Source organism: Rhinolophus hipposideros, assembly GCF_964194185.1.
Source record: "Rhinolophus hipposideros genome assembly, chromosome: 11".
NCBI lineage: Eukaryota > Metazoa > Chordata > Mammalia > Chiroptera > Rhinolophidae > Rhinolophus > Rhinolophus hipposideros.
Window position 1 is genome coordinate 36824068 of NC_138057.1, and position 22129 is coordinate 36846196.

The following is a 22129-nucleotide window of genomic DNA, read 5'->3' on the forward strand; positions in this document are numbered from 1 at the left end:
TAATTAGAAATTGAAATAAAACAATACTGTATAAAATAGCATCAAAAATACGGAATACTTAGAGATATATTTATAAGACCTGTACACTGAAAACTGCATATTTTTGCTGACAGAAATTCAAATAAGAAGTAAATGGAGAGTTTGTGTTTGTGAATCAAAGATTCAGAATTTGTTTAAATGTCAGTTCTCTCCCAAATCTATAGATTCAATAAAATTCCCAGCATGGTTTTCAGTTTTTAGAAAATGGCAAGCTCATTCTAAGATGCATTGGACTTAGAAAAACTAAAAAGAGCAATTTGGATGACACACTATCTGATTTTAAGGCTTATTCTAAAGCTACAGTAATAAAGACATCATTATATTGCTTTAAAATAGACATATGGATCAGTAGAACAGAAGAGGGAATCCAGAAATAGATTCACATATATACAATCATGTTTTGGCAAAGATACCGAGGCAATTCAATGGAGACAGAATAATCTAACAAATAGTGCTGGAAGAATTGAATAGCCATATGCAAAAAATGAACCACAACCCTTACCTAATACCATATACAGGTGGGTCATGGACTTAGAGATATAAGAACTACAGCTATAAAACTTGTTGAAGAAAACATAAGAGAAAATCCTAATGACTTTCGTTTGGGTAAAACAGAATAAATAGAACACAAAAGGAATCAGAAGTTGTACTTCATCAAAATTTAAAACTTGTTCTTCAGCAGATGCTGTTAAGAAAAGGCAGGCCACTAATTGGGAGAATATATTTGCAAAACATACACCTGACAAAAGATTTGTGTATAGACAAAGGATATTACTTTAGGCTAAATCTAGCCTAAGGTCTGTTTATGTAAAGTCCCCTGCAAGCTAAGAATAATTTTGGCATTTTTAAAGGGTTAAAACAAAAGAATATGTGACAGACTATGTGGCTGTCAAAACCTAAAATATTTACTTATTGGCCGTGTATAGAAAAGGTTTGCTTAATGCTGATGGATGTTATAAAAAGAACTCTTACAGCTATCAATATAAAGAAGACAACCAAATCCAAAAATGGGCAAAAGATTTAAGTATACTGTTCGCTAAAGAAAGTATATAGATAATAAAGAAGCACATGAAAAGATTCCCAATCTTATTAGTCAGTGGGAAGTGTGAATTAAAAACCTAATGAGCTACCACCACAGAACCACTAGAATAACTAGTGGTTATTTTAACCACTATTTTAAAATTTTAAAATAAAATTTTATTTTAAAATTTAATAAAATTTTAACACTGAGCATACCAAAGTGCTGGTGAGGATGTCGAGCAACTGGAACTCGCATTCGTTACTGGTAGAGATTTAAAGGGTATAACCACTTTGGAAAACCAATTGAGAGATTCATAAATGCTAAGCATATACCTGCCATGAAATCAAGCCAGTCCTCTCTTCTAGTATTTACCCAAGAGAAATGAGATCATAGGTGCATGAAAGACTGGCAAATGGATTGTAGCGGCTTTCTTTGTAATAGATACAAACTGGTAATAAATGTCCCTTAACAGTTAAATTTGTAAACAAATTACAGGTAACTCCCATATAACACGGCACTTCTATAACATGGTTTGAGAATTGGGGAAAACCCTTGTACAACACGGCATCCTAGAACATAGTTTCACTGTAACACAGTTTGAACATTAGAGAAATCCCTGAACAACATGGAACGTAATAAGAGCTTTTAAGAACAAAAAATATTTCATTCAAAATCAAGGAAATCCCCGAATAACATGGAACGTAATAAAAGCTTTTAAGAGCAAAAGATATCTCATTTGAAATGTTTCATTTGAGCGTGCATGTCATTATCAGATTTGACTGCAGAATTTTAAAGTTTATTAGAATTTTAAATCCATTTTGTTCGTGGAGTATTAAGTTCAGAGGTTGAAGATATCTTGTCAAAAAGAAAACACCCTCGGTTAATGGTGCTTGGTAGTGATGATGAAGAAAACAATATTTAATACATATTCATATGTTATACTTTTGGTGAAAATTGCTTTAATAAAGACATTTCTCTTAATTATAAAATATAATAGTATTTTTTTTTTAATTTTTGGAACTATCCCCCTTTTTTGTACTAGTTCTTTGTTTCGTATAACACAGATTTCCATAACAGGCCATTTTTTAGAAACCTAATAACCGTATTATATGGGGATTGCCTGTATATCCAGAATGGACTATTACTCAGCCATAAAAAGGAATGAATTTTTATGGCATGTTGTGTACACACAACATGATGGATCTCAATTATGCTGAGTAAAAGAAGCCAGACCAAAAAACTATTTTCATTTATATGAAATTGTACAAAATGCAGAATGCCTAGTGACAGAAATAAATCAGTGGTTTCCTGGGGAGTGGGGTGGAGTCCAGAGGGATTCCAGAGGGAGACAAAGCTGTTGAAGGTGAGAGAGATGTTTCATTATCATGGTGGTGATGGTTTCACCGGTGTGTATATTTGTCAATTGCTTTAAGTATGGGCATTTTACTCATCAATTAATACTTCAAAGCTGAAAAATTTTTAATGAAAAAACTTAGGTTTTTGTCATTTGTTTCATTGAAGTCCTTTACATTTTCAAGTATGAAATTTTAAACATACCAGGGTGCCAAAAAAATATATACACATTTAAAGAGATGTTATCTATGTATTACTTTTCGAAGTTGAATTGAATTATGGTAGCAATGTGTAGTATGACATTTGCTCAAAAGATGGCGTTAATCAAATGAATGCTAGCGTCACCATGTGACAGGCAGGACAGTCAAATAAAATGGCGGAAGCACGGTTGTCATTGGAGGGACACAAGACCATCTTGAAGTGGTATTTGAAATTCGAGAACATTGTGGAAGTACAACGACAATGGAGGTGTTGAATATGCAACAGAACCTCCCACACTTCTACCAATTGCACACATTCATGGTAAGTTTGAGAAACATGGTACTGTATGGAGAAATTGAAATGACATGCGCAGCGATAGAAGTGGACACTTTGGCCAACGTTGTTCAAGCAGTAGTTTGCTTTAATCAGAAGCGTCTGGATGCTAATGGTAATTTGAGCATCTCTTGTAATTGCAGAAATCAAACGTAACTTGTGTCTATCTTTTCTTATCGGTACACGGTATGTTGAGTGTCACAATTTTAAGTTATTTCCTTTCTTAAAATGTTTATACATTTTTTTGGCACCCTCTGTATATCACGGTAGGATGAGTAACATAACATCCATGTGTCCCCTATCCCTGTTTAGCAAATGTTACACTTTGCCATATTTGTTGCAGATTTTCAAAACCTTTCATGTGTTTGAAGTCCCTTTGTATCCTTCCCCATCCATTCTACTTTCCCAGATTCTACTATTCTCTTAAGTGATTCGCTTTACACTTAACTTTTCAGAAACATATCTGTTGTAGAAGAGTGAACTTTTTGTGGAAAGAGTTCTTAGAGGATAGGTTTTAGGAAATAATAGACATAGGACTGCACCGATGAATGAAAGGAAAGATTAAATCAAAGTAGAATAGCAGCTTCATTATTCTGAAGCCAGCTTCTTCAAAGTCTGTGGCTTCCTGAAAAAACTTATACCTAGAATTGGAAAAAAACAAGAATTTTGCTAGCACATAAGCATCTCACAGTAGGCAAGCCAAACACACCTAGCCAAAGGTCAGGTTTGATATGCTAGGGTTAGTTCACTTTGAGCAAAGCCAGAGCTTGGAAGATGGGAAAGTTCATTCCCACTCCCCTCATTACCAAAAAAAAAGGGGGAGGTAGGGGAGAAAGGCAGCAGGAGAGCAGCAGTCATTCGAATATATAGAAGGGATCCAGCAAAAAAGAAATCAAAGCTATAGTATCCAAACGGGGATGAAGAAGCAGGGGGTCGGGGGAGGCAGGATATGGAACTAGCTACCAGAGGAGAGCCTCTCAGTGTTCATTGCATGGGAGTGTGAAGGAAGTCTTCTGCCCATTGCGTGTTCTGTTGGTAAATACAAGAGTTGAAGAGCCTGTATTAAACTTTCTTCATTTGTGGAGCCTATGAACCTGGTTGTTCAGTACAGGAAATGGTATTATAGAAGAGATTTCCTGAAGAAATTGACACATTGTGCAGATATACACGAGCATATGGAGCTTTAAGTTGAGTCATGCAATACAGTATTTGATCCTGGTGCCTGAAGTTTTATTTTTGAATTAAGTTTTAATGAGAACTTAAGAAAATTGTGGGTCTGTGTCATGTTTACGGAAACATGAAATCATGATGGCTTTGGACTAAGCATTCTCCCAGACTTTAACCCACATTTCACATAGTGAGAGAGACTCTTCCAACAGCCTTTGTTCACGTGGACATACAGGTGCAGACTGACGGTATTCTCTTCGGACTGTTTCGTTAGTACTAGTAGTAGAAATATTTGTGTTTTGAGTGGAGCTGATGACTCTGGACAGTAGGAAGGTTTCTTGGGAGGTTTTGTTTTCAGTCTTTGAGTCACTTGTTTCTTACAAAGATGGCCACATTATACTGTCCATAGAAATAATCTCTGATTAGCTGCTTGTCCCTCTAGATTTTGTTACCTGGAAATAATACCCACTCATTTCTCAGCCTCTTCCCCCTGCCATACACTCCTTTTTTTTTTTCAATTTATTTCTATTCTTTTTTTAAAATTTATTATTATTTCTATTATAAGATTCAGGTTCACTTTGCTCAAAGTGAACTAACCCTAGCATATCAAACCTGACCTTTAGCTAGGGTAAGGGGGATCAAATATATGGTGATGGAAGGAGAACTGACTCTGGGTGGTGAACACACAATGGGATTTATAGATGATGTAATACAGAATTGTACACCTGAAATCTATGTAATTTCACTAACAATTGTCACCCCAATAAATTTAAAAAAAAGATTTAGGAGTACAAAACAATTTAATAGTTAGACATTTACACCCCTCACAAAGTGATAACCTCCCTCCCCCAATCTACCACCACTCTGACATCACCCATAGCCACCAGTTCCACTGATTCCATTCCCTGCGCTGCACTCCACATCCCATGAGTGTGTGTATGTATATATATATATATATATATATATATATATATATATATATATATATATATATATATATACACACACACACACACACATATATGTGTGTGTATATATATATGTATGAAACCACAGTCGATACCCATCACTATTGAGCTTCAGGTGGACACACAGCAGTAAGGCACCTACATCATCCCTGAAGTGGTCTCCCTAATAAGGCAAGTGTCCATCAGATACCCTACAAAATCTCTATAACATTACTGATTACACTCCCCAAACTGTCCTTCGTAGTATCCCCGTGGCAATTTTGTGATTACCGATTGTGCTTTCTAATCCCCTCACCCTCTCCCCCATCTCCAAGACATGGAAACAACCGAAATGCCCACCGGTAGATGACTGGATTAAGAAACTGTGGTACATTTATACAATGGAGTATTAACTCAGCCATAAAGAAGAAGGAAATCTTACCATTTACAACGATATGGATGGACCTAGAGAACATTATGCTGAGTGAAATAAGTCAGACGGACAAAGACAAATACCACATACACTCTTGACAGGTTTTTCCATACTAATATTACTTGGTACAGCCCAACCCCTGCCCAACCCCTGACTTTATTTTGCCTTTCCTCAGCAACATTTTGCTCCATTCTGTTTTCCTTTTCCATATGTTAATCTGAAAACTATTAAATGCTTTTTGTTTTTAATTGTTGTACCATCCCTATTGTAAGGTTCTTTTGTTTATTTTTTTTTTGCACTGTGTACTTGATAAATTTATCACTGACTGACTGTAGTCACTAACCACACATTTTAAAGAGTCAGGAATGAAAGTGAAAGAATATACAGAAAGGTGATGTACAGTAGTTTACTTTCTCTTTTGTTTTTTCTTCTCATGTTTGCTCTCATTTACCCATAGATGTTGTTACCCTTCTTCTTGCTGTTCTACTTCATTTGAAACAAGGAGAAATCATTTCTTTTTTTTTTTTTCCTACTCATCCGTTTGAATACATGGCAGGTGGCACTAAGGGACCACTTCTGGTTTTGTCCTTTACCGTGATCATGAACACCAGTTCACATAAGATTGACACATTTCAGGAGGGACTGTCATCCATGAGGGAATTTAGGGATAGTTAACCACCCTCAAGTTTGATACTTCTTCCCAAGTCGTTGGAAAGCAAATAGGGAAACAGGGCTCCAGACCTACCAAACATCCCCAGAGAAAGGCAAATTGTTATGAGCCTGTTTGGTAACATATATTGAGGTGCTTAGAGTGCTACCTAGGATGAAGCCAGTATTTCCTTAAAAAGTATAGATTTACATTATGATTAATATAAGTTACAAGATTTGGAAATTATTAATTTATTTACTTGTCCTAATACTACCCTGTTTCCCCGAAAGTAAGATGTAGCCGGACAATCAGCTCTAATGCGTCTTTTGGAGCAAAAATTGTATAAGACCCGGTATTATATTAATGTTATATATTATATTATACCTGGTCTTATAGTAAAATAAGACCCGGTCTTATAGTAATCTTTGCTCCAAAAGACACATTAGAGCTGATTGTCTCTGGCTAGGTCTTATTTTCGGGGAAACAGGGTAAGTTTAGAAATTCTGTGCTTTCATCTACTGTTCTCTTCTCTGCCTACCTGCTTAGCTCTCTCCCATGAAAAAAAAACACAAAAAAACCTGCCTTTCAGAGGAGACATTTTAAAATATACATTTTTTTTTTGGTGGGGGGGAATCATTTAACAAGTAAATAGTATTGTCATTACTTCATTGTTTATCATTAGATTGATTGAAAAAGAATTTGTAATCCTGTATATTAAAAATCAGTTAAGACCACTTATTTCTAAATTTGAAATTTGACATTAAAATTTTAAGTTGACATTATAAGGAAGAATGAATACTTTTCATAATTATAAAATATGTGTTCTATGTGATATATGCTAAAACTTATAGGTAACATTTCGATTTGAAATCATTTAAATTGAAATGAAATTTGGTGCTTGTATTTGTAGTAATGGAAAATTGAGGGGAAATGTTTTAATTAACAATTAGTGTTTTAGTAAAAGTTCATACTACCTAGAACTTAGTTTAAGTTCCTTTCCTATAGAATATGTTTTCATTTTGTTTGACTCATATTTCGTAAGTTGTTAAATAGAATTACTGTGTTAAATAATTTCATGTGCAACATGCTATTTAACATAAGAAATTCTGTGAACAATTCTGATTTTCACCACTAGAGGGCACTCTTAGAGAAGCTTTTCCTTGTTTAATGTCATTTCTGGACACCTGTCATGACAAATTGAACTTTCTCAAAAAGAACTTCAGAGAAAAGATAATACGAATTGCTTTCATAACATATACCTACAGTCTAATCTCTTCGGAGATGTTGGGGGTGTATTTTGTAAATTTGCTTTTTTCTCCCCTTATGTCTTACGTAGACGAAATGTTTCTACTATCTATTAACTGTTAAAGGCTACTGTGTTTCCCCGAAAATAAGAGCTACCCCAAAAATAAGCCCCAGTTAAGATCGTCAGCCAGACGGACGCATTTAGTACGTTATGACGATGTTCCAGAAGAAGATGACATGACTGCATTGAATAAATGTAAATTGTTGTACATGAAAAAAAGTAAGACACCCCCTGAAAATACGCCCTAATGCATCTTTTGGAGCAAAAATTAATATAAGACCTAGTCTTATTTTCGGGGAAACACGGTAGACTCTAAGCAAAAATGTAAATAAGGTCTTTTTCACTAGCCTGACTTTACAACCTTTTCTTATGTAATTGTATACTCCCTGTTCTTTCCACTTGTCACCACCACCACCATCACCACCCCCAAAAAAGAAAGCTCAACAAGAATTATGGTGGGGGAGGGAATAGATGCTATGTGACGAGGAATGTCACAAAAACGTATATATAGAAAGAATATTTTCTCTGCTAAATTTTATTAGACATATGCCACTAAACAGAAGGAAATTTTTAATGACATTTTGACCTCATAAGTACAGAGCCCCAGACATTCAACTCAAGGTTATTTCTCTCCCATAATGTTCTAACACTTCAATTAGCAAGGTCCAGAGGAATAGGAAACAGGAATAGAAGACTAGGAGTGTTTAGTGTCTATCTAACTGCCCCTCGTTTTACATTTGCCTGAGTATGATGGGCCCGAGGGAGCACACTAGGGTGACTGGGAGCCTAACAGCTTATTTCTCTCGGGGTGTAGGGACTGAGGCGTGCATTCGAAGTTACAAGAGTACTCAGTGATTAATGTAAAGACTTGCTTGTATTTTCAGTTCGGTCCAATATATATCCGTTTTACTTTTCATAACATTTGTCTTGGTTTAGTTTATTTGCTGTCAAACTTATGTGCATAAAAATCACCCACGGTCCTTGTTAATAATACAAATGTCCCTGCCTCAGCCCCAGAGAACTTAATCGAATAGGTCATCAGTACTGATTTATTTAACAAGCTTCACCACTACCACCCGGGTATTTTTTTGGTGTAGACCAAAGTTTGAGATTTAAAGGAAAGAGCAAGCTAGACCTGTTTTCTTTATCAGGAAGCTGCTCACCTGCTATCTCCACAACCTTAGCAAGTTTCTTAATATCTCTGAAACACAACCAAAAAGAAGATAATACGTTTGTTTTAGATCATAATTAGGATTAGAGTAATTAACATCTAAGATAGTGGTTATCACAAAGCTTGGTCCACAGAAGGCATTCCATGCTGCCTTTGTCATTGCACTTGAAATTTCTGCCATCTGGCTCTTGCCCACCTGGACACTCTGATCTTTTACATCCTTACCTGTATAAATACCTGTATAAATAAGTGGGTCTGTGAGGCTTCCATGCTTTTACGTTGGTAATCACCTATTTTGGGAATGCCTTCTGCTGCTTCCTCTTTACTAATTTCTTACTTGTCCTTTAAGACCGTTCACTTGTCATAACTTCTGGGACCCCTCTGGCCTTCCTGCGTTCCCTGCCTCCACCACACACATACTCTCGTTTGCTTTCCTCTGTCCAGTCATCTTCCACTGACAGGCATCATGCTATAATGAAAAGAGCGTGAATTCTGTGAGCAGGCATGGATGTGAATCCTGACAGCCTCTAACTAAATGTGTGAATTTGGACAAGTTGCCCTGATTCCTCTCAGTCTTTTTTTTTTCTTTTTTGTAGTATACAAAATGGGGACAATACTGTGCAGTGTTGTGAGAAATAAAGGAATAATGTGTGTGAAGCACCTAGCACATAAGCTTTCAATAAATAGTAGCTGTTTCTTTTATGATGATTTTTTGTATCTTTCCCCCTTATTCACCTTTCTGTGTTCAGTGCATAATAAAAACTGACATTTAATAGGCTCTCAGTAATTATTGGGTGAAGGAGTGAATGTGTCCATTAATAAATTATAACTACATGAAAGGCATTTGAAAACTATCAAACACTATTTAAAGGTTCTTACATCTGAGTGCAGAATTTTCTGATATGAGACCTACATACTGTGCATTTCAAATTTTGTTACAGTAAAATTATATATTGCTAAATTAAACTGTTTCAGAAAAAGGTAATTAAATTTAAATTTTAAAGCTCTTACGAGTTAGGGTAATACTGTATTATTAATGTGCTGATATATTTTAACGTTTAAATTCAAAATTAACCTTTACAATAAAGCAGACATGATTTGAGATACAGTTTTCCAGTGATTGGCTTATCACAATCAAAATTCATTAATTTGTTTGATATATAATATAGTGTTTTAATAAAATAGCTCTGATTTAACGGTATTTTCAAAATATTTTTCTTGTAATAGCAACATTTCATTGAGTTGGATGAAAGCAGACAGAGATTATTGCAGAAATGCAAGGAACTCATGAAGAGAGCTAGGCAAGTGTGTAACCTGACTGCAGAGCAGAACATTCCTCAAGAGTACCAGACAGTAAGTATAAGAAGCATATAAAGCTACGAGTTAACATTTTTAACATTATTTTTAAGCTTAAAATGTGTTAGGCATTGTAATGGGCCATGAAAAACATGATTTGCTATAAAAAATACAGCATATCATTTCCCCCATTTTTTAACTGAGTATGTATGTAATTTTGCTTAACACATTTTCTCTACTCAGACTTGGGCAGCAGTCAGTCTTATTGCTTAATACTAAATTTACTAAAACCTGGTATCACCTTGCAAAATTATTAGTACCATAACATTCTTTTTTCCAGTGATTTTTTCCCCCCCAAGCTACCTTTAAGGGGTAGCAGTAATTGGTATATAAGAAACAGTAAATAGAGGTGGTATTTACAAATACAAAGGGAAAATGAAAATGTTTTCCTGGATATTAGGGTTTTTATTTAGGGTTCAATGGGAGCTAAATGTTTAGGGCTGAAATTTGTTGGTAAGGAAAGGAGAAAAGAGCCTTTTCCTCTTCCCATTATTTTATTTGATGATACATCATTAATTAGTAAAATGAAGAGATGCCACCTTTTAGTCCAAGTTCCATCATTTATATAGCCCTGTAACCCCTAAGTTTTATCTGACAAATAGGGCTAATACGTTGGCTATTCTCTCAGAATAATGTCACAATGAGAAAATGAATTTTAAAATATCTGGTATTTGTATGGCTTTTTTGATTCTTAATTTCAAATGTCATCTATTTCAATAGATAATGAAATGTCTACTAAGGATATAACTAGAACTGGAAAAATTTAATTTGGATTATAATTTTCAAATTCTCAAATATTTCACTCTATGGTGTCACACACAGAAACTACAGAGAATGGATCTGTTTTGGTACATAGTAGGAATTTAGTAGAGATTTTAAAGACAAATTGAGGAGTTACTGTTTCTAAAAATGTACTAGAACTTCCCCAAAAGACACTGTGTTATCATAAAGTAAGTAAATATTAATACAATATCTGTGCTAATTTTTTCTTTCCTAAAGTAGCATGATTCTATCCTTGTTACACTGTTTTTAAAGGAACAAAATTAGAAGATAATTTATACATTAAAAATTGCATGCTCTCATGTATGTATATTGGGCATTGAACAAGACAGATATACTTCCTTCTCTACTGAAATTTATATTCTAGTCTGGACCATGGGGCAGACAAAAAAGAAACAAATAGGTAATGTCGGGTAGCAAGCAGGAGGTGCTAAGAAGAAAAATAAAACAAGGTAAGAGGATAGCGTGTCAAGGAAGTCTCCTTTGAGAAGATGACTATTTCTTTTGGGTCCTGAATGAAGAGAAGAAATCAGTCAAGTGAAGATTTGAGGGGAAAGTATCCCAGCCAGAGAAAACAGCTCATACAAAGCCCCTGGGGCAGAAGTATCTTCGGCATGTCTCAGAGAAGAAGGAATCTCAATAGGGCTAAAAAATTATAATTCAAGCAGAAAGGAAGGCAGAAGTCAAATCATGTGGGACCCTATAGACCACAGAAAGAGTTTGGGTTTTTGAGAGAGAATCTACTGGAGGATTTTAAAACGAAGAGTGATGTACCTGACGTCAGTTTATAAAAGAGCACTCCTGATTGCTATATGGAGAATAAAGTAGGGCTACAAGACTGGAAGCACTGACACCATTTAGAAGATGATTGCTTTGGACCAGACAAGAGTTTATAATGGCATGGATTAGGGAGGAAGCACTGGAGACAGAGTATAGATTTGAGGTATCATTTCAAGAACAGAGCCAGCAGGACATGTTAATGGATTTGAGGTGAAAGATAAGAGAGGGAACCCCTAAATTTTGCCATGTACTGAAATGAAGATGATTAAAGAGGAGAAATAGGTTTGTTGAAATTGGTAGGGAATATTTCTGTTTCACCATCTTAAATTTAAAATGCCTGTTAGAGTCAAGTGAAGATACTAAATAAGTCTTGGGCACATGAATTCAAAGCTCAGTGGACAAGTCAGATTCGGCAAAATATATTTAACAAATATCTGAAGGCCTATTGAAAGTTCAACTGCTTTCTTAAAAGGTTAAAAACTACTTAAGATATTAATGTAACGTCAGAATCTTTTTCAGGGTTTCAAGATTCGTTTTGTACCTTGTAGTGTATGCACTTTGCACGTTATGCTGGCAAAACAGTTTACTACTTGCTTCCCCTTGTAGGAAAGTATCTGTTCTAATTTGTTTCTACGGCACGGACTCAGAAGATAGTGCTATGGTGAAATTCTACAAAGTAATTGGAGTCTTAGGATGCTTTTGTAGTTCTTCATAAATACAGTATAAGTTCTAACTTCTTGCTCTCTTTCAATGCCCCACATATTCTGGACCCATTCTACCAATTCAGCAAGTACCCACCATTCCAAATGGACACAACTCCTCACCCCCCATGGTATGCTTGTTCTTTTTTCCAAGCTCCTATCTCCCCTCTGCCTTGCTTTTCCTTAGCCATTGCTGTAAGGCCCAGAGATGAATTCTAGGCGTCTGAATTCTCTTAACTCTCTTGTAGCTTCTGTAGCATGAACTCATATTTCCTTCTCTATAAATTCCATAGCCTGTATGAGATGTACTGCTTATTTTAATACTCAACATCAATACACTGCCTTACGGTATTATCCAGTGTTAAGTACATATATTTTTTCCTTTTAATTATAAACTTTTTGAAAGCAAAAAACCCTGTTTATAGTTTCTTTGATTCCTGTGTGTTAGCATGCTGTTGAACACATAGTAGTAGATACATAGCAGAATAATTCTTTTAACTAATTGAACTATTTTCACTGTACTGTCTAATGACGGACAATTCTCTTTTCTTCTGTAGGCTTTCCAAGATCTTCCAAACACATTGGATGAAATCGATGCTTTATTAACTGAAGAAAGATCAAGAGCTTCATGCTTCACAGGACTGAATCCTACAGTATGCTTCTTTCCCTATTGCCTACTGCATCCACTGCCACCCTCCCCATACACACACACACACACACACACACACACACGCATGCACACACAGTTCCCCTCCAGTACTTGCCTCCCACTCTGTACTAGAGCTCTTGGTAATAATAAGCTAGACAGCAGGAACAATGTGCTTTAAATGCCAGATTCTGAATCTATTAGAATTTTAAATAGATTCTTCCTAAGGAACACAGTGTTCTGTGCCTTTTCTTTATAAAAAGAATAGTTGGGCTAACCTGAAATATTGCAATGTCTATTTTCTCAAGAATTTTAAAAAAAGGCATTTTCAATATGTTATAAAAACATACAAATAAGGCAACACATTGACATTTTCATTTAACGTTCTAATTGATGCACATTTCCTTTAATTTTGCACATTTCCTGTAATTTTGTCCTTTAGTAGGTTTATCTTAAAGAAATAATTTTTTCCTGCCAGGTTGTTGATGAATACACAAAAAGAGAAGAAGAAATAGTGCAATTAACTGAGGAACTAAAGATAAAGAAAGTTGAACTGGATAAATACAGGGAAAACATTTCACAGGTAATGATTTAATCTTTATCTTCTTGTCATGTTCTTACCATTAATCATATAGGAATGTAGAATAATATAAAATGAAATGCTATGCTTCTAAGAAAAAAAAAGCAACATATATTCTTGTGACCAGGTTGATACTGATATTTAAATTTGTCTTACGTAAACTTTTGTATCAGAATGTACTAACATTTCTTTCCAATTGTATTTTTAATATTGCCTTTATTTGCAGGTGAAAGAGAGGTGGCTTAATCCTTTAAAAGAGCTGGTAGAAAAAATTAATGAAAAATTCAGCAGTTTTTTCAGTTCTATGCAGTGTGCTGGTGAAGTTGACCTCCATACAGAAAATGAGGTAAAATTCATTTGAAATATTTCCTGGAAAGTAATTGTAATTATATGTAAATTATTTACTCTAGTTATATCTGAAAATTTTTCTTAAGTAAAAAATTTTTCAAAGGAAGAAAAAGACTACTTATTGGATTCCATCAGGGTCAGTTTTTTTTTTTTGTTTTTTTGTTTTGTTTTGTTTTGTTTTATTTTTGGTGACTAATACCTTACTGACTCTTTTTATCTCCAGTCTAAGTAATGGTTATTTAGCTGTAATGAATAAATACATTGCATTGCTTTCTGCTATCCACATTAGAAGAGTCATAAATTGGCAAACATAACTGAAATGTAGTATGATATCAGTGGTTTCCTTTTGATCAAGAATTGAACAGTTCACAAGAATGAAAATATTTGAAAAATTGCCACTGATTTCTTGAGCTATGTTTATGAATTGAAATTGTGGGTAAAATAAAATTACCATTAAGAAATGTATAAAGAGATGAACTGGGATTTGCTTCACAAATAATTGGGAAAGAGGAGTGGGTGGAGTTATAGATGAAACAAGAATGGTCATGTATCAATCATAGTAGAGACTGCTTGACAATACATTGCACTTATTTTAGTGTTCTAATTTTGTATATGTTAAAAATTTTCCCTAATAAGTTCTTTATTTAAGGGAGGGAGGAAGGAAGGAAAATCCTTGCCTTCACAACTCAACGTTTTGTATTTTTGCTTGTATGCAATTTTGCATGTATATTACATACATAAATATAAAGCAAAGTAGAGCTTTTTTTCCCTCCTTAGGAACTTTGCCCCGTGACTCCATCTGCTTAGTATGAGATACAAGAATAGCAAACATCATTTCACTTTTAAATTCTAATAAGATAGTAGACTCCCTTACGAGTACTGTGGTAACAATAATATACTTGTAGTATTTTATAATACATATTTTTTCTGTGCCAGGCACTATGTGAAGTACTTCTAAGTTTGTTGCCTTGTTTAATCCTCAGACATTCTATCAAGCAGGTACTTCTATCAACCCTAGTTTACAAATAAAAAAACTGAAACTTACAGAAACTTGACTCAAGGTCACACAGCTACCAAGTGGCAAAGCCAAAGAGCAAACGCCAGACCTGATCCCAGAGCCTAATCTCTTAAATACTGCCCCCTCAGTGTGGCAGTTTTTTTGGGATTGTTTTTATTGTTTGATCGTTTTTATGGGATGAAAATTTGGTAATTGAGAGCTTTGTCAAGCTCAGAGTAACTGCAGTATCTTTATCAAATAGCTTGACCAAATGAGGCATAAATATGATCAAGTACTCATAGGGAAGCCTATGGAACTTGAGTTGTCATAGAAATCCCATTCTTTAATTTAGGTCCTATTGCATGGTGGTGCTGTAACTCCATCATGTGCTGTTTCTTCTGGATAGCTTTTCTGTGTTTTAAATGATAATTCATTACCATAGCAATGATTCTTAGCCTTTTCAGTTCACTTGTTTCACCTAGCTATTGACCCTGGATAATGGACATTCTTATCTCTTCTCAGCCTTCCCCTTGAATTGCTTCTATTCTAGACTCCTCAGTCATAGTTCTAGAACTGTCTTCTTTAGCCAGAGCTTTCAGTAAGATGAAGGAAGCTGGAATTGGGCAGAAAGAGTAAAGAATAAGTGGCAGAGCCAAAACTGAAGCTCTAGCAATCAAAGCTGCTATAGTTAAGAAATAGTATAGTTAATAAATTTATTATGAAAGGTACATAATGTATAAATTTAAAAAGTAAATCGTGGGAATCAAAACTGTTAAAATTTATTGTCATTTATTTGTTTTGGTTTTGTTTTTGGAGGGCAAACAGATTGAAGGTGGTATTTCTAAAATTTGGTAGTCTATCAGGATTCTTACATTTATGGTTATTTGTGTTTTTATATAAGTTCTTACTGTTTATCTTATACCTCTGCTGTCCATATGGTAGCCACTAATTATATATGACTATTGAGCACTTGAAACATGTAAAATGTGCTGAAAGTATACAATACACATCAAAGTTTTGAAGACTTAGTATGAAGAAAAGGATGTAAAAATATATTTAAAATATCTTATTGATTACACGTTAAATCTATTTTGGGTATATTTGATTAAATAAAATGTGCTAAAATTAATTTCACATTTCTTTTTACTTTAATGGCTACTAGCAAATTTTAAATTCCCTTTGTGGCTTGCATTATATTTGTCTTGATTGGTGCTGTCTTAACTCTTGAAGCTCTATTCATTAAATAGTTAACCTTTAATTATTCAGTCATGCTTCTCATTTTGGGGGTAAAGCCAAACCTGATAGATATAGAAATGACATTGATGAGAACAGTAAATAAGCCAAAACTGAAGCTCAAACAGCCTCAGTTTGGGCAAAATTTACAGAAAACTGAGTGTACTTACTCATTACAACAAATATTTAGTAAGCACTTATTATGTGACAGGCTTTTGCTAAGTATGGTGTATATATTTGATTTAATACAAATTTTTTTTTAAAGTATGCAAATAGCCTGCTTATTTTTTCCTAACCAGCTGGAGCAGCAGGGAAGACCTGTAAGGGCCCTCTGCAGTGGTGACACCCAGCTGCCTCTCGTAGAAGATGGCATGCCACTCCATTGTGTTCTAATGACTTGCACCTATAGCTTTATAGCGATTTAAACCTAGCTAGAATAGGTGGGGCCTCTCCAGGACAGGGTTCTTCACTCAGTAATTTCTAAAAACCCTTGGGAAGCCTACTCAAGTTGAGACGAATGTTATGAGTTGAGGAAAAAGGTAACTCTTATTCTGAATATTTTTCTTATCCTCGTAGAACCTTGGAGACCCCCAAAGCTTGTGGATAACAACTGTTTCTTTAATATTTTATTGTTTTCTTTAAACTGTCACTACATTTTAAGTTCTACGCTTATAATTGGTTTATTCAGTCTGTTTTCAAATAACAATATGAAATTACCAGAGAAAACCCATCTTTCATCAGCTTTTTAAATCTTACAGGAAGACTATGATAAATATGGAATTCGAATTAGAGTCAAATTTCGCAGTAGTACTCAGCTGCATGAATTAACTCCTCATCATCAAAGTGGAGGTGAAAGAAGTGTTTCTACCATGTTATACTTGATGGCACTTCAAGAGCTTAATAGATGTCCATTCAGAGTAGTTGATGAAATCAATCAGGTATAGTGATTATTCTTTTACTTGAGTTTTATTTTGTATTTGTAATAGATTAAATATAATCATTATTATTGTCATTGTTTAGGGAATGGACCCGATCAATGAACGGAGAGTGTTTGAAATGGTTGTAAATACTGCTTGTAAAGAAAACACTTCTCAGTATTTCTTTATTACACCAAAGGTAGGTAATAAGTAACCTAAAAGTGCTCATGTACTCAGAAGTCCCCTGTGGCTTAATCATGTAGCAGATTTGAGCCCAATATGTACATTTGAGCAGGAACGCTCCCAGAAAAGGAACGAAAAAGATTACAGTATTATTTGTATTACTAAAGGGGACAAGTTCCAGTGACATACTTAATCAGAAACCTCATTATCCGAAAAGGAAATGTAGGAGGCGTAGCATTATGTTCTAGAACAGAGATTTCTTCCCTGCTTTTGGCACTTACTCCTCCTGTAGAGAAGAACCCTTTTTAGCATTAAAAGATGACAGGGAAATTCAAACCCTAGCACTCTGGCCTTCCTCATTTCCCCAGAAAGGCCTGTAGTGTCATACTCTGCCCCTCTTTACTCGCCACTGCCACTACTCTGGCACAGAGGAAATCATGAGTGTCCCAAAATCTATTCACAGATTAATTATCATAAAAACAGAAGTATATTTACAGAGAATGTTCCATAAGCTAGAACCATTGCAACAGGAAATTTTCTTTAGTTCTCTCTTATACTGTGGATAAATTATAAAAGTCATGTACAAAGATCTATTTATTGATGTCATCTTTTCTTTTTCTTTTTTAACTAAGTATTCATGGAAAATTTCCTTGGAGAGCCCAAGCTAAATTCAAATTTTTGTTGAATAGTGTACTCTTCTTGTTCCAGCAGATACTCTATAGAATAACCAGATCTGTTAATACCCTGTTGTTTACCAAATACACTGCCCTATAAACCATACCTCCTTGTTACGCACTTTTCAGGCTACCTGTCTGTCACAGCACCTGACCACAAAAGTTGCTTGATAATTGGTTGTGGAAAAATGAGTGAAAGTATCTATTGGGAAAATTCTGGAGGACACACTTCTGCACCTTACCTAAGAAGTTGTCTGATCCAATTAGGCCTGTCAATATAGAGGGTTCCCTAAGCATGTTGATTATTCCTTGGCCAGGCGTCAGGTGTGCTAATTCAGGTAAGGCTCACAATCTGGCAGGTTATATATTGAGTTACTTTAAGAGCTTCATTAGAGTTTCACTAATACTACAAGTAATGTATTTCTACACATGTAAGGTGGGAAAATTGTGCTGCTTATTGTACACAGCATCATATGACAGTTTGTTTTAACATTTACAGCTTCTACAAAATCTCCCTTATTCTGAAAAGATGACGGTATTATTTGTCTACAATGGTCCTCATATGTTGGAACCAAACAAATGGAATTTAAAGTCTTTCCAAAGACGGCGGCGCCGTATTACGTTCACTCAACCTTCTCAATAAAAATAAAAGGAGAGAACTTGGGAATTTTTCTGTTAAATTCTATTTATCAGTATGGCTCCACCAAATAAAAGTTAGGAGATTCATTAACTAAAAGATCAGTTCTTTTGGAAACTTGCTGTTAAATACAAATGGGTTGATGGAGACCATAATAACGTCTTTCTGTGGAATATCCTGGTAGTAAACATTAAGTCTTTGTCAGTCTTTGTTGACTTGAGTCCTGCGTACTGTAACCACAAGTCACTGGGTTTCCTTTTTAAAAAGTATTTACTATTTGAAATCAGAGGTATGGTGGGAGGGCTTAGTTATTATCACAGGAAGTTTAGTCGACATGGTAACCCTGAGCTTTAACTGCAGAGTAACTTTTAATTATTGCTAGAGTCTAAAGATGACTCTAGAACTTGTCATAGTTTTCTCCCAGTGTTATATTTAATTTTTAAAAATTGATATGGAAGTGTCTAGTCTAATGTACAGTATTAATTTATGACAGATCTATTCATTTCTTATTTTAAAGATGACCCTTATCTCCACTAGGAAATGGAATTTTATGGGCCTTTAAAAAAGTTTTATGAAACTTGGGACTATAATTGTATTGGTATCTCAAAGGAAAGAAAGTACTGGGGTTCAAAAATGGTAGTGGGACTTCTTTGAAATGCCACAAGGTGGCCACTAGATGATGCAAGATGCAACCAAAAGATTGACAAAATAAAATGAAGTGACAAGGGTTTTTAACAAATAACCCTGCAAAGTGTGTGAGTTGTTTTTTTTTTTAATTTAAAGTCAATTGTATTTTACATCTTGAATTTCTAAAAACATTTTTATAATTATTTTTAGTAAGATTTTTCTTAAGATTTCATATACTGGTTTCTACAGTTTATATTTGAAATTTCTTGGTGTTATATAAAGAGTGAGGGAAAGCATTGATTTGTTTAAAACCATAATGTTTCTAGAACTTAAGCTTACAGGTCCTTCCTTACAGTGTTGCTCCTACCCCATTATTTTAGAAAATCCGTTTAAACTGTTTCTTTCAGCATGAAAGAATGAGATAAGAAAATCATTTGTTTATCTCTGAGTTATACCAATTAACAGTGCCAAACAAATTCTATTCTTTTAAAAAAAAATCTTGTAAGAAAATGGATACTCCAAGGACATGTCTTTGAACAGTGGATTGGATTTGCATCAGTAATGACAAAATTATATTTTTGACTTGATAGCCTGAATAAATTGAAGAATTGCATTCCGTTTGGGTTTTGTATATTCTTAAATAGCCACTGGAATTTATATTCTTATTATGTCAAAAAATAATGAACCATAAGTTTGTGTCCTCTCACTTGGACATTTCTCTTTAAAAAGGTATTTTCTCTTCATAAAAATTTTAAAAGAACCTTCTCTAAACTAAGTCTAATGCATGTACTATGAAAATATTTTTAACATTTTTGCTAGTATGAACAAGTAAACATTTAAAAACTTGGTAACATGGTAGTAAATGGATTTTGTTTCCAAATGTTTGTTGTTTAATACTTTGTTTTCCACCAAAATACTTCACTAATATGTGCTTGGTGTAATTCATTGTCTAAGTTAGTGCCAGTCATCTTATTTCTGCAAAACTAATATCAATTTAAAAAGGAAGCTTGAAGATTAGGTGTGTTTGAAAACATCGTCAGTTACATTTCGGTTTTCAAGGTGTGATCAAAACATATGGTGAATGTTTAAATGAAAAAAAATTATTACAGTAAAAGACACATTGCCATTAATCTCCCTCAAAATACTCCCCCTCGCTTTGAACACACTTATGCCATCGTTCTTACCACTTTCTGAAGCAGTTCTGGAAGTCCTCTTATGTAAGTGTCTTTAGTTGTGCTGTTATGGCTGCCTCGATGTCCTGAATCATTTTGACTTTGGGGAAGAGCCAGAAGTTGCCCAGTGCCAGATCCAGTGAATAACATGGATGAGGACACACTAATGTTTTTATTTCACAGAAACTGCCGTATACCAGAAGTGATGTGTGGCACAGAGTGTTGTAATAATGGAGGATGATTTACGGCACACTTCAAACACCTCTCACCTGAAGTTCACACCCGACTGGCTGCACTGAACAAATTGAAACTTGTCACACACTGTTACTAAGGTTCCACGCGATGCTTCCCATATTGAAGATTCCCTGCCTTCCCATTGGATGGCACTCGGCAGCAGCATTCACTGTATATTTTGATCAGAATGGAAAGGCTCCGTGTCACACATCGCTTCTGGTATGGCAATTCCTGTCATATAAAAACATCACGGTGTGTCCTCATCCACCTTACTCACCGGATCTGGCTCTTCCCCGAAGTCAAAATGACCATGAAAGGGGAAAAAAAAAATTACCATGAAAAGTAAACATTTTGAATCTATTCAGGATCGAGGCAGCCACGATAGCACAATTAAAGACTCTCACGAAAGAGGACTTCCAGAGCTGCTTCAGAAAGTGGCAAGAACTATGTCTTCAAAGGAAAGGGATGTGTTTTGAGAGGGCAATGGCATTGTGTCTTTTACTGTAATAAATGTTTTTATTTAAACACTCACCACATTGTTTGATCACACCTTGTACATATACCAGCAATTACTCCATATCTTGTTTGTTAGCATTTATATTTCTTTACTAGACAAAGTTAATATTTGGTTTTGATTTGAATTTTAAGCTGTGAAGGATAAATTATGTATCATTTTAACATATTAATAAAAGAATAAGTCTAGCACATTATAGACTCAGCCACTTAAAACTTCATGTATTTTCTGCAAAAGTTGGTTTTTAGAGAAATTCATGTTATAAAAACTTTAGAAGTGATTTGATGAATAAAATATCTAAAACCTTAAGGTGACAAGTATTTTTAATGAAAAAAATCTTCATTGATTTGACTAAGGACTGTTGAAAGGTTTTTAGTATTCAAAGTAAAAGGAAAGATTTCTTGCTGCTTTCTGCTTGTCTTTTGAACATATGCTTATTTTCTTTGGAATACGAATCTGTAGTGTGTGAAAAATGTAATTTTGTCCTATTGTATGTGTCTGTGTGTGTGTGACTGAAAAAACTCTTTGTGGGAAATACTACTTTGTTGGTAATAAATGCGTATTTTCATATTTGTTCAGTGTATGTCATTTTAAATCAGAACTGGTTTTACATTTTGAACCTTTTTAAGAGTCATTTTGGTTTTCAGATTTACTGAAAAAACAAGTCTGTTAAGTGCTTGCCATTTACAGAACAGTGTTTGGCAGTCTGTCCATGTTCAGAAGGTTAGAAAATTTAGTCCCTCGTCTGCCTGCAAGGGAATTACAGTCTAATAGCAGCAATAAACACATGGAAAAAAAATATTTAAACCATCGTAAGCCAATTTATAAGGCAAGTGTAACAATTTTTAGGTTGAAATCCTAGATTTGCTACAAACATTCCCAATAGCCCATTTGTCTTACTTCTTACATTAACCTACTATCTAATTTTTAAAATGTATTTTTGAGTTAGGCAGACTTTTATCGCTTGCAGACAAGTTACTTCATTCCATTTCCTCGTTAGTGAAATGAGGATAGTGCCTGATTCACAGAGTTGTTGAGAGGATCAGATGAGATCAGGGTCCTAGTAGGGCACCTAGCATCGTAGTAGGCACTTTATAAATAATGTTTCCTTCTCATTTTTTCCAGCTTTA

The 22129-nt window shown here is 34.7% G+C and overlaps 1 protein-coding gene across 4 annotated transcripts in view; it reads left to right on the top strand.

The window, feature by feature from the left end:
• Positions 1-21571, top strand: part of SMC5 (structural maintenance of chromosomes 5) — a 72933-nt gene extending 51362 nt beyond the window's left edge. For 2 of the 4 annotated variants that reach the window (XM_081067596.1, XM_081067595.1), the window contains exons 18-25: positions 9848-9973; positions 12324-12368; positions 12795-12890; positions 13362-13466; positions 13690-13809; positions 16800-16979; positions 17062-17157; positions 18315-21571. In XM_081067596.1, the coding sequence (XP_080923722.1) occupies positions 9848-9973; positions 12324-12368; positions 12795-12890; positions 13362-13466; positions 13690-13809; positions 16800-16979; positions 17062-17157; positions 18315-18458 (912 nt within the window). In that variant the 3' untranslated portion in view covers positions 18459-21571. Of the gene's footprint in view, positions 1-9847; positions 9974-12323; positions 12369-12794; positions 12891-13361; positions 13467-13689; positions 13810-16799; positions 16980-17061; positions 17158-17944; positions 18154-18314 lie in introns of all 4 variants that reach the window. The other 2 variants (XM_081067598.1, XM_081067597.1) reach the window with 2 other exon arrangements.
• Positions 21572-22129: the final 558 nt, after the last annotated feature.